Source organism: Argopecten irradians, chromosome 13 (assembly GCF_041381155.1).
Source record: "Argopecten irradians isolate NY chromosome 13, Ai_NY, whole genome shotgun sequence".
Classification (NCBI taxonomy): domain Eukaryota; kingdom Metazoa; phylum Mollusca; class Bivalvia; order Pectinida; family Pectinidae; genus Argopecten; species Argopecten irradians.
Window position 1 is genome coordinate 35,084,362 of NC_091146.1, and position 14,090 is coordinate 35,098,451.

A 14,090-nucleotide genomic window follows, 5' to 3' on the forward strand; every position below is an offset into this window, starting at 1 on the left:
CACAATCAAACCTGTCTATAAACATCACACACAATCAAACCTGTCTATAAACATCACACACAATCAAACCTGTCTATAAACGTCACACACAATCAAACCTGTCTATAAACGTCACACACAATCAAACCTGTCTATAAACGTCACACACAATCAAACCTGTCTATAAACGTCACACACAATCAAACCTGTCTATAAACGTCACACACAATCAAACCTGTCTATAAACATCACACACAATCAAACCTGTCTATAAACGTCACACACAATCAAACCTGTCTATAAACATCACACACAATCAAACCTGTCTATAAACGTCACACACAATCAAACCTGTCTATAAACGTCACACACAATCAAACCTGTCTAATAAACGTCACCCACAATCAAACCTGTCTATAAACATCACACACAATCAAACCTGTCTATAAACGTCACCCACAATCAAACCTGTCTATAAACGTCACACACAATCAAACCTGTCTATAAACGTCACCCACAATCAAACCTGTCTATAAACGTCACACACAATCAAACCTGTCTATAAACATCACACACAATCAAACCTGTCTATAAACGTCACACACAATCAAACCTGTCTATAAACGTCACCACACAATCAAACCTGTCTATAAACGTCACACACAATCAAACCTGTCTATAAACGTCACACACAATCAAACCTGTCTATAAACGTCACACACAATCAAACCTGTCTATAAACATCACCCACAATCAAACCTGTCTATAAACGTCACACACAATCAAACCTGTCTATAAACGTCACACACAATCAAACCTGTCTATAAACGTCACACACAATCAAACCTGTCTATAAACATCACACACAATCAAACCTGTCTATAAACGTCACACACAATCAAACCTGTCTATAAACGTCACACACAATCAAACCTGTCTATAAACATCACACACAATCAAACCTGTCTATAAAACATCACACACATCAATCAAACCTGTCTATAAACGTCACACACAATCAAACCTGTCTATAAACGTCACACACAATCAAACCTGTCTATAAACGTCACACACAATCAAACCTGTCTATAAACGTCACACACAATCAAACCTGTCTATAAACATCACACACAATCAAACCTGTCTATAAACGTCACACACAATCAAACCTGTCTATAAACGTCACACACAATCAAACCTGTCTATAAACGTCACACACAATCAAACCTGTCTATAAACGTCACACACAACCAAACCTGTCTATAAACGTCACACACAATCAAACCTGTCTATAAACGTCACACACAATCAAACCTGTCTATAAACGTCACCACACAATCAAACCTGTCTATAAACGTCACACACAATCAAACCCTGTCTATAAACGTCACACACAATCAAACCTGTCTATAAACGTCACACACAATCAAACCTGTCTATAAACGTCACCCACACAATCAAACCTGTCTATAAAACGTCACCACAATCAAACCTGTCTATAAACGTCACACACAATCAAACCTGTCTATAAACGTCACACACAATCAAACCTGTCTATAAACGTCACACACAATCAAACCTGTCTATAAACATCACACACAATCAAACCTGTCTATAAACGTCACACACAATCAAAACCTGTCTATAAACATCACACACAACCAAACCTGTCTATAAAACGTCACCCACAACCAAACCTGTCTATAAACGTCACACACACAATCAAACCTGTCTATAAACATCACACACAACCAAACCTGTCTATAAACGTCACACACAATCAAACCTGTCTATAAACATCACACACAATCAAACCTGTCTATAAACATCACACACAATCAAACCTGTCTATAAACATCATACACAATCAAACCTGTCTATAAACGTCACACACAATCAAACCTGTCTATAAAATCACACACCAACAATCACACACAATCAAACCTGTCTATAAACGTCACACACAATCAAACCTGTCTATAAACGTCACACACAATCAAACCTGTCTATAAAGGTCACCCACACAATCAAACCTGTCTATAAACGTCACACACAATCAAACCTGTCTATAAACATCACACACAACCAAACCTGTCTATAAACGTCACACACAATCAAACCTGTCTATAAACGTCACACCCACAGGTCATCAAACCTGTCTATAAAACATCACACACAATCAAACCTGTCTATAAACGTCACACACAATCAAACCTGTCTATAAACATCACACACATCAACAAACCTGTCTATAAACGTCACACACAATCCAAACCTGTCTATAAACGTCACACACAATCAAACCTGTCTATAAACATCACAACACAATCAAACCTGTCTATAAACATCACACACAATTCAAACCTGTCTATAAACGGTCACACAACAATCAAACCTGTCTATAAACGTCACCCACACAATCAAACCTGTCTATAAACGTCACACACAATCAAACCTGTCTATAAACGTCACACACAATCAAACCTGTCTATAAACAATCAACACACAATCAAACCTGTCTATCAGAAAAAAAAAAAAGGGGGGGGGGGGGGTGTCACACACAATCAAGAACCTGTCTATAAACATCACACACAATCAAACCTGTCTATAAAACGTCACACACAATCAAACCTGTCTATAAACGTCACTACACAATCAAACCTGTCTATAAACAGTCATCACACACAATCAAACCTGTCTATAAACAGTCACACACAATCAAACCTGTCTATAAACGTCACACACAATCAAACCTGTCTATCAAATCATGTCACCATCACAACCAAACCTGTCTATAAACGTCACACACAAACCTGTCGATAAACATCACACCACAATCAAACCTGTCTATAAACATCACACCACAACCAAACCTGTCTATAAACGTCACCCACAATCAAACCTGTCTATAAACATCACCCACGATCAGTCAAACCTGTCTATAAACATCACACACAATCAAACCTGTCTATAAAGGTCACACACAATCAAACCTGTCTATAAACATCACACACGAACCAAACCTGTCTATAAACGTCACACACACAACCAAACCTGTCTATAAACTATCAAACTGTCTGTCATCACACACAATCAAACCTGTCTACAAACGTCACACACAATCAAACCTGTCTATAAACATCACCCACAATCAAACCTGTCTATAAACGATCACACACAATCAGTCAAACCTGTCTATAAACACACATCAATCAAACCTGTCTATAAACGTCAAACACCACAAGGTCATGATACCCTATAGCTATTAGTTGGCGTTTTGCTGTAATAATTCAGTTTGAGAGGCTACTAGTCTACAATATTTCGAACATGAAAAAGAATTATTTTGAAGTCCTACTTAGATATTCAGCCAACTTTAAATTCAAATTTGTTAAGATGTAAATCGTTAATAGCCAATGTTATATTCAGGAAATTCCAAGACACCAGGAAACTGTAGTGTCAGTGGTTTGGAAAAAATAACAATCATATGCCGCATCCGGTGATGTTTTGAGTAAACCAAATGATGGTATAACAACAATTCTCTTTTGCATTTCTATATATTTTTGTTGTTGTTGTTGTTGTTGTTGTTGTTGTTGTTGTTTTAACTGATTGATAAGAGGTCAAATAACTGATTACGAATAATAATTTGTTGTTGGGAAACAATATTGCTGCGTCAAGCCAAATATGAAAAAAAATGCTGAAAAATTATAATTTTTGAGCTTAAAATCATTTTTTTTTTCATTTCCTGCGTTCAAATCACTACATATATTGGATTATTTGGTCCTGACATGTATTTGTAGTTCTATTGTGGTCATTTTGATACCTCATTTGTCTACTTCAGTCGGAAAAATGTCAATGTTATGACTATTTTTCATTTTTCAGTGAATTTCGAGATGGTGGCCATTTTGATGACGTCATAACCGGATTTTATACGATGTTAACATTGGTTTTTGTTGTTTTCGTTGCTTAAACTGATTGATAAGTGGTCAAAAACCTTATTAGAAATAATAGTTTGCTGTTGGGAAACATTTTTGCAGCGTCAAGCCAAATATGAAAAATTTGCTGAAAAATCTCCATTTTTGAGGTTAAAATCAGATTTTTTTTCATTTCCTGCGTAGAAATCACTACATATATTGGATTTTTTGGTCCTGATATGTATTTGTTGATCAATTATGGTCATTTTGATACCTTATTTGTCTACTTCGGTTGAAAAATGTCAATGTTATGACTATTTTTCAATTTTTAGTCAAATTCGAGATGGCGGCCATCTTGATGACGTCATAACCGGAAGTTCATCCCAACTTATGCAATGTTAACATTTTGATTTGTGATCAGTGGGTCATAAGGGTTCAGAAAAATATTGGTTCGGAGGTTTGGGGGGGGGTGCATGTGGGACCCTCCTAGCCCATGGCCTAATACATGTAATTACTAGTACAGATACATGAATTCTAGTACAGATACATGTAATTACTAGTACAGATACATGTAATTACTAGTACAGATACATGTAATTACTAGTACAGATACATGTAATTACTAGTACAGATACATGTAATTACTAGTACAGATACATGTAATTACTAGTACAGATACATGCAATTACTAGTACAGATACATGCAATTACTAGTACAGATACATGCAATTACTAGTACAGATACATGTAATTACTAGTACAGATACATGTAATTACTAGTACAGATACATGCAATTACTAGTACAGATACATGTAATTACTAGTACAGATACATGTAATTACTAGTACAGATACGTCTAATTACTAGTACAGATACGTGTACTTACTAGTAAAGATATATGTAATTACTAGTACAGATACTTGTAATTACTAGTACAAACACATGTAATTACTAGTACAGACATGTGTTATTACTAGTACATATACATGTAATTACCAGCACAGACACATGTTATTACTAGACAAAGTGCAGATACATGTAATTACTAGTACAGATACATGTAATTACTATTACAGATACATGTAATTACTAGTACAGATACATGTAATTACCAGTACAGATACATGTAATTACCAGTACAGATACATGTAATTACTAGTACAGATACATGTATCCCTATGATTAAATGTAAATACATGTACTCTTGTAATTACTAGTTCAGGTACTTGTATCCATATAATTAAATGTAGATACATGTAATTACTATTATAGATACGTGTAATTACCAGCACAGATACATGTAATTACTAGAATAAGTACAGATATGATGATAATGTCCCATGTGTATTGACTTATTGCTATAACAGTGAGCTATTAGCAGATGTAAACACACACAGATATTGTACATCACTACATAGTCTAAGCCAGGTATTTTTGGATTCACAGAGAAAAAAAGGAAGTTAGAGAGTTGGCAGTGTTACAGGGAATGTGATGGTGAGAGTGTGTTAGCTGTGTATTTACAGTGAATCATGGCTTCCTCTGTGGGCCAGGTCTGGTATACACATGCTTACAGACTCCCAGTGGCTTGTACTTGTGGAAATATAATGGCAGATTTAAACATGTATCGTCAGTGTGGTATATTTTGGCGGATTTAAACATGTATCGTCATTGCGGTATATTTTGGCAGATTTAAATATATATTGTCAATGCTTCCTCCATGTATCTCACATGTTGATGGAACGATAATGGATTCCAACTAAACATGTTTTCTCAGTATGCTATATGACTTAATGTTCTAAGTGGTGAAAATTGACTTCATTTTCTTTGGATTTAGTTTTTGATTGAACCTTTTAATATTTAATGGTGTTGAAAGGGTCAAATATATGTCTGTATAACTCTAATGACACTTTATACGGAGTCAAATAATAGCTAGAGGAAAAAAGACATTCTCATATGAAGGAAATTCTAAGCTGAGGGTTATACTTTCAAATACTCTTGGATAATAAACTTGTGGATATAATTTAAGCTGTGTGCTGACATGGATATTTTCTGGTGCTAAAAAACACTGGTGTTTCCTGTAAACCACTAGGATTCAAATGGTGCTAATTAACATGGTGCTATATAACATGGTGTTAAAGGATTGTAGCGTGCTTCATTCTGCCATCTGTGGATCTGATTGGTACGAAAATTTCAATTCCGCCGGAAATTCATGAATGTTAAAAATTCATGTTAAAATATTAGTGAAAATTTTTTTAAGTGGTTTACAAGCAGGAAAATTAACATTCCTTAACGAATATAATGATTAGATGAAAATTTGACGACAAAGTGTTCCGAAGAGAATTCATCTTCAATACGTGCTCGAACAACCATTAATAATGGCCGGAGAGATACGATAGTCTCGTACTTGTGTGGAGATTACAGCAAACTATTTCAAACGTTTGAAACATTTTGTACATATCCATCACTCTTCAGGATATATAGATAGAACATTATAATTCGCCCCTTAAAATACATTTGAACTCTTCCAATTCTACACCTGGAATAGCTCATTATGGAATCATAGGGGTGAAGAAGTGAAACTACCCAATCTTACAGAAGGATGGAATTTGACATAAACCGCCTGATACTTAGAAGGTCATTATATAACTTTGCTGAGGTTATACATTTAATGACCTGTAATGAGGTTCATACAGATATTATACAACCCTGGACTGAGGTAAAGTTTGTAGAACCACTCCAGAGGCTTCACATCAGCATCTGATCAGATGAGACCGAGCTTTCATTAGGATGAGAAACAAATGGAATCTCATAAGTACAATGTACAGACTCTGAGATTTTTTGAGGTGTGTTTCTGAAATCCTAAAGTGTGGAATTATACATGACCAAGTTTGAAGACAAAAAGAGAGGAGATTTACATATATAACTCTATGTGTTTAACAGACATTTGGATTTAAGGTTCATAAAGCATTTGGACCTGATATATCTTACAGTGAATGAGGATAAGAGGGAGATATAGACTGTGATATATAAAATGAAACCTGTCTATAAAGATCTATCTGGACCATCCAATGGACAAGACATCTCAAAAGTGTTTACACTTTTAACGACGCCACCATTAGCGAAGACAAAAGTGGTCTCTACAGCAAAGTGGTCTTTATACACAGGTCAAATTGTGTTATAAATGACTATTTGGGATCCTAAGAAAGTCGTTTTTACAAGCAGGTGGTCTTTATACAGAGGTGGTCTGTATACAGAGGTGGTGTGGTCTGTATACAGAGGTGGTCTGTATACAGAGGTGGTCTGTATACAGAGGTGGTCTGTATACAGAGGTGATAACAGATTTCACTATATAAGTAGTTCCGATTTGATGGTAGATTTTAATCTCTACCATTAGTTATGCTGAGAATCTACAAGCTGTTTAATTTTAATTGAGACACCAGTTTGGATTCTAGCAAAGATTTTTCTCAACAGTGGTGTGGTATTTTGACAGACGACACTTTTTAGTGTATAACTTGTTGACAATTTAACCGCAACACCTAGTCATTATTCGAAGGATTACATACATCTTTGTACAATTTTTATGAGGAATTTGTGCAGGAAGCTTAAGTGGATATTGTTTACTCTCACATTGTGAAATTCGTCGAAGCAATCCTGTAAAAGATGCGGTTTGCGAGACAGGTACCATTGGTTAGTAATTCATGAAGTCTCTTTCAGCAGAGTTACCTCCTCTTGGCACATGTATTGATTGCTTTGTCTCCAGTTTTGGGGATAAAATTACACCCTCTCATTTTTTGGGAGTTTTGTTTTTCTGGCTTTTTTTTTTGGTTTAAATTGATGATATTATTATACTTTTGTACAAAATGATGAAGGCAATTTCTACTCTTAGCTAGAAGTCACAGATATCAAAAACAGTAACTTAGACTAATTTATTTTCCCGTTTGATGGTAAATTTTGCCTTTTTCACGGATGATAGGGAATCATGTAAATAAATCACTGTAGAAATGGTTCAAATACAGTTGAAATTGAATTTATATCTTCTTAAAAAAATTTGGTAATCATGAGATCGCAAAATTAAGCTGCTGTGAAAAGAAGTTGACTTGAAGTACTCACATGATGTAAATGTACAGTTGTATGATTATTTTACCATATAGCCTGTTACCTATTTAAGTCAAAATTTTTGCGATTTTAACTAAAAATGTGGAGATTGAATTTTAGCGGCTTTTAATTTCCACAATCTGGCTTTCAGTATTTATATGATTAAACAATTTCTCAAAATTTTGCTGATTAAATTTTCATAGTAATGCCCCACAAAGTCATGAAAATATCATCTCTCCCAAAAATATTTGAGTCTTTCATTGTGGTTTGTTAAGCTGGCTAAATGCATCAATTTTGTAAACATGTGCCTTGATTGGATGGTGCTTCATTTTCTAGCAATTAATTAATGTGTCAAATACCAAAGAGGTGAATCACAGGGGTAAAGTTCATTTACCATTCATAATGATAGGGGAATAAGGGAGGGGCCACGACGAAAGGGAATATGGGGAACGGGGGCCAGTGTTCTCAAGGACAGTTCACCAGCTGTCAATCAAACTTCCCTGAGGTATAACACGTCCAGTGACATAATTTTACATTTTGCCATTATAAACTGGGTGTGTTTTGCGACATTTGCTCCAAATAGGTACACGTGCAAGTGCAAGCATGAGGCGTGACTACATACTGCCTGGGAATTGGTCAATATACATGTGCACTAAATGACCTTAAATAAACTTGGCTGTTGATGGGCCGTAAAAATGAAAAAAACAAACATGAACTCTAATGTAAATTTAGGGGAGAAGGTCAATATGCCTTTTATTTGAGAGGACAAAGTGGACTGTTGTATTATAGATATGTACAGTTACATGTTGTAGATTCAAATGACATTTTAAGCTTTCACCAAAACTCTGTAGCAAAGATATGGCAGTGATTGTAATGTTAGATTTTATTTTAGTGCAGTCAAATTTCATTGGAAATCCGAAAAATATGAAAAAAAAATTAAATGATCCTAATTATGGTAAGGAAATTTGATCACCCCAGATCCTCAAGCCTATATCACAAATTTAATAGCACCTGTTCTAAAGTACTGACCAAAAACACACATCAATAGATTTTATTCATGGTACTCTGGATTTCCTGTGTAGAATTTCAAAAAAATGGCACAGTTGTCTAAGGGAGCTTGTAGCTATTAATTGACACCAGAGCAGATGTCAACATGAATTTTTAAAATCTAAATACTCTAAAATACATTAAAGGCTCATTTAAAATTTTAAAAATGTATCAATCATTCATTCATGTATTTTTCAAGAAGATTTAATTAAGATTAATCAATATGTTTTTTTTTTGTATTTTTCAGACCCTCAATAGGGGACCAGTTGTCATAGGAACAAGGGATGTGATAACAGGAAATGATGTCATCAACAATCGACCAATCGAATTCAATTCCACTCGGAATATGGACCAGTTTTTTAACTGCGATAACAAGACATCAAACATTGACACACAGAATTCGGCAAAAGGGCCCGAGGATAAAACTCATAAGTCCCGAGGCAAAACCTCAAAGGGCAAAACAACATGGCAAGAAATCTCCCCAAAGAAGGAGAGAAAGTCATTGTTATCTGGGGACAGTAGTGGCAGTGGGAGTTCCTCCACTGCTAGCAGTCCGACAAAATCATGGAAGAGTTCGGAAAAGAACACTAACCAAAATCAAATGTTGACATGGCGTGATGTGTCGCCAACAAAATCAGATCGTGGAATTGTGTCGTCTTCATCGGATTCCCAATACAGTCCAAAACGTGAGCCTGGGCGACTATCGTCGTCTTCCGACTCGCAGTACAGCCCGCGGCGGGACCATACGCGTCAGTTGTCATCATCTTCCGATTCACAATACAGCCCTCGTCGTGATAAACTGTCGTCCTCATCTTCAGATTCACAGTATAGTCCAAAGCGCAGACCCAACAGGGGACCAAGAGGCCATTTAAGAAGTCCCGAACATGCTTGTTCACGGCATAGATCTGGAACAAAAAATCAGAATGAGGCTTATAAGATCCGTGGTAGCCCTGAACATGGACATGACCAGTTTTCTCCTCCGTCGCCTAATAGGGGTTTATCTGCGGCGGGGGCAATGGATGATGGGGCTAGTAACGATTACTTCTATGATGAGGACTTTACAGTACAATTCGACACAAACCTTCGCGAATCCTCTCCCGGAGTTAACTGCTCCTGTGTAGGTCATGATCTTATGATAGGATTCCCCCATGTTGTCACAGGAAGTTATTTAAGCTTTGGGGGCGAGGCAAAGGGATCAAATATTCTGGATCAGAATTCAACGGAACTTTTTTGTCCCGATGAGTCAGAATTATCATACAGTCGTAACTCGGCAATGGATGTGTCGACGAGTGAACGTGAGATGATGTGTTCTAGTGACTTGCTTGACTTCAGTGACAATCCACTGTTTACACCGTCGCCGACCGGGGACCTTCACGGCGTCGGCAATCTACACGGAACTGGTGACCAGATGACAGACAGCCTTGATAAGGTCACAGTTAAGTGTCAGTTTCCCGTGCTAGGTCTTACCCCAGAACAGTACCAAGGTCAAGGTGAATGTCAGGTTCAAGGTCAAAACACAATGGAAATGTCATCCAGTCATACGTCTAGTGAAAATAATTTCTGTCTGAACTGCTGTCCGAGAAAAGACGAGTATCACCTCTCTTTTGTGGGGTCACAAGGAAGTAAGGGGTCAGGATCTGACCTTGAAAACTCATTGACCTCTTTAGAATCAGGTCAAGGTCGTTGCAGTCAACAACAAGTGAGTGTGTGTTCTACTGAAGGGGAGGAATGTTCGGACAGTTTTCATTTCTGCTATTCTGGAAGTGGACCCCATGGGGGTCACGGAAAAGGAAAGGTTTTGGGTTCGAGGGGCCAGAAATTTCATTCTTTAGGGGGCATACAGGAAACATCCATGGAACATTCTATGTCCAGTGAAGATTCCGTTTCCCCCAAACTTGCCCCAGCCTCCAAACACGATCTTAAACTTTTTAGTTCTGGGTCCCTTCCCCGACATGTAGGGGGACGAGGGTGTCAGATGATTTCCCCTAAAAAACGATTCCAAGCCATGACCAATGGACATTCCCCTTCAAGGTCAACTCTACCTCCTTGTGGCCGGCAAAGGTCAAAGAAGGTCACGTCATGGCGACAGGTTAAGAGTTTACGTCGGTTGGGTAAGTTGGACAATGTTTTGGACCCGTCACGAAGTACTAGCATGCCCGATCTGTGTATTCATCAAGCTTGGCAGTCATTATCGTCACAGGACATACAGCGATTAGCTGAGAGCTTTCATAACAAACGCCATTCAGCGTATCTACTAGACTTGTACCAAAGAGCTAAGGACCATTCAAATCCTGTATCTCCCGAAACTATGGCAAACATTGAGCAGATTCTGTTCCAACATCCTATATGTCAGCCCCACCATCCCCATGGCGACCATCCCCATGGTGACCATCCCCATCACAACAATAACTGCAGTGAGATTACTCGGGAGGACTCGTACAGTGATCATACGCTTACAAATAGTCATGCCCAGTACCTGTCTGCAGGTGTTACCGCGACAACACATTCCAGCCCCGGTTCCACTTCTACACCACAACCTCAGCCGCTTCAATACTCGACACGTAAACGCATTCTTGATTGGCTTGAGAAGGAGAAGTTTGATGCTACCAATAAATCTAAGGGGTCGCAGACTGAGGTCACCAAGTGCACAAAAGAAACAGTTGTCTCCCCTACCACTATAACTCTTTGGTGCGGAACTAAAAATTTCAGCTCCCAGTTTCCACCAAGTATGAAAGACTGTGCCATACAGACAACAGCTACAGAGGATATGAGACCAAAACGGCCAAGCATGCACGATTCAGCTCAACAGACGACCCCAATATCTGAAAAAAATTCAGTTTTGTCAATGTTACCAGAAAGCTTTACTGAACTGAATGAAATTTTGCCAAAATTTGAGCCATCAGATGGCAAAAAATCGAAGGGTGTTTTACCTCGTTCAAAGAGTGCAGACAGTGCGCGAAAGAAAACCTCATTGACGGTGGAACTGTGTGAGAAAAGTACATTCTATTCCCACAAGTCACTACCAGATCTGAGTTTTCTCTCTGCGACAGTTTTTGCTGCGGACTCTGAGGGGTCCCTCTTCGACCCACTTCCCTTAAATCTCCCGATACCAGTATTTTCAGACAGCGAGGAATATGCAAAAACTCAGGAATACATCCGTAACAAGGCTGCTTACCACTCGCACTATGGGCGACAGGAAGCATCGTCTGGTGCTAACCACAAGAGGTCACGCTCGGCTCCCCCGCGACATCCCATCAACGCCACCCTTTCTCGGAATTGTGCAGAGTCAGGTTCGAGCAGCAGCGGGTTCAGCACAAGTTCCACCTCTTCAGGGATAGATCCTGGGTACAGCGAACCACGGTCTTTCACGAGCGGAAGTCCTTCTAATGACATAGAGCGGCTACTTTTCTATCCTCCACATATAGAGATTTCCAGTTCTTCAAAATCTCCATGCCATGTCTGCAAATCTGAGGATGGTTCGGATATTGCACAGACATCTACAGGACCTCCTCCGCAGCTTTTGACCAATCAGCTTCAAGCGACAAACAAAGCGCTGGTACGACCAACAGCAGAGAAACCCGAGGATAAAAAGATGCAGAAATACACCAATGAGATACATCCGGGAATGATAGATGTTCGCCAGCGGCCCAAACAGCCGGTGAAATCTGCCGGCACCTCGACTGCCGTAACCACCAACTCCTCTCCTTTGGAGCACTTGTATGTACTGCAGGAAGAGCAGACTCCAGTATCATCTCCGGAACGTATGAGTCTTAGCCCCTATAGTAGCAGATTCGACCATACGCTGCAGTGTTGCCATGACAACTGTACCTGCTACTTGAGTTTGGAAAATGAGCGTTTGGCTGAGTGGCGACGTGACCAGTTGATTCTTCGTAGAAAACTCGACTATCAGATTCAGTTGTCTAGTGAATCTGGCTCGTCGTCAAGCTCGAGTCTAGTTCCGAATATTGATAAGAAGCCTCTCAAGTCTTGTCTACGTAAAAAGCAGGTTCTGAGGTCAAGGTCAATGTCAGAGCCGTACCTAATACAACAGATGGAAAGTCGTAGGATTCAAGGTCAAAAGGTCAATCGCCACTCATATGCCTGTGAGGAAATTTACCTTCTCCAGGATGAGACTGGTGAATACTTTCTGTGTGAGAATAAAGATGAGACGGAGGAAGAGGAGGTCGAGGATGGTGATGACGATGAAGATGAGAAGGATACGAGTGACCCAGTTATGTTTTACCTGGAGGACGATAGCGTAGGTAACTCTCAAACTGTACGTCGCCGGCAGAAAAAAACAGTTGAGGAAAAGAAAGAAAGCTGTGACGACTCATCAGACAAGGAATTGAGCGGGAAGCGTAAAAGTGTGAGTTTTGCATCAGAGGTGTCCTTTCATGCAATTAGTCCACAGGATTCGCCGAAACGCCGCGATATTCACAGCGATACCGACGACTCCGAGGACACAGAGGGGAAAGAAGAGACTGTTGAGTGTACATCAAAAGAGAACAGCAAGGAACCAACATTGCCTGACTCGGGACAATCACAGGGTAAGATATATAGTAATGAGTGATACAGGAGGTCAAAGATTATAAGTCTCTTTCATATGTGGATATGAAGGATAGGGATATTCTACCCAAGGGTCACAAAATGTTTTACAACATTATGTGATCTCGAGGGTAGAATATCCCTATCCTTCATATCCACGTATGAAATAGTGTTTTTAGGTCATCTGACCCGAAGGGTCAAGATGACCTATTGTCACCGTGCACCGTCCGTCGTCGTGTGCCGTGCGCCGTAAGTAAACTTTTCCTTTCAATCGCTACTAGTCAAAAAGTTCTTAATGGATTTTAACCAAATTTGGCCAGAAACATCCTTAGGGGAAGGGGAACAGATTTTGTATAAATGGTGACTCTGACCCCCCAGGGGCGGGGCCCAATAGGGGAAATTTTGGTCATTCTTTTAAACGCTACTTGTCTAAAAGTTTTCAACGGAATTTAACCAAATTTGGCCAGAACAATTCTGAGGGGAAGGGGAAAAGATTTTGTATAAATGGTGGC

At 38.8% G+C, this 14,090-nt stretch overlaps 1 protein-coding gene across 6 annotated transcripts in view; it reads left to right on the forward strand.

The window, feature by feature from the left end:
* LOC138306462 (serine-rich adhesin for platelets-like) overlaps nucleotides 1-14,090 on the forward strand; it is a 57,175-nt gene that overhangs the window by 31,361 nt on the left and 11,724 nt on the right. For 5 of the 6 annotated variants that reach the window (XR_011205871.1, XR_011205870.1, XM_069246923.1 and 2 more), the window contains exon 3: nucleotides 9,281-13,580. Coding sequence is in view for 4 of the 6 variants with exons in the window: in XM_069246923.1 (XP_069103024.1) it covers nucleotides 9,281-13,580 (4,300 nt within the window). In the remaining 2 variants the exon portion in view is untranslated. Of the gene's footprint in view, nucleotides 1-7,228; nucleotides 7,579-9,280; nucleotides 13,581-14,090 lie in introns of those variants that run through there. The other variant, XM_069246924.1, reaches the window with a different exon arrangement.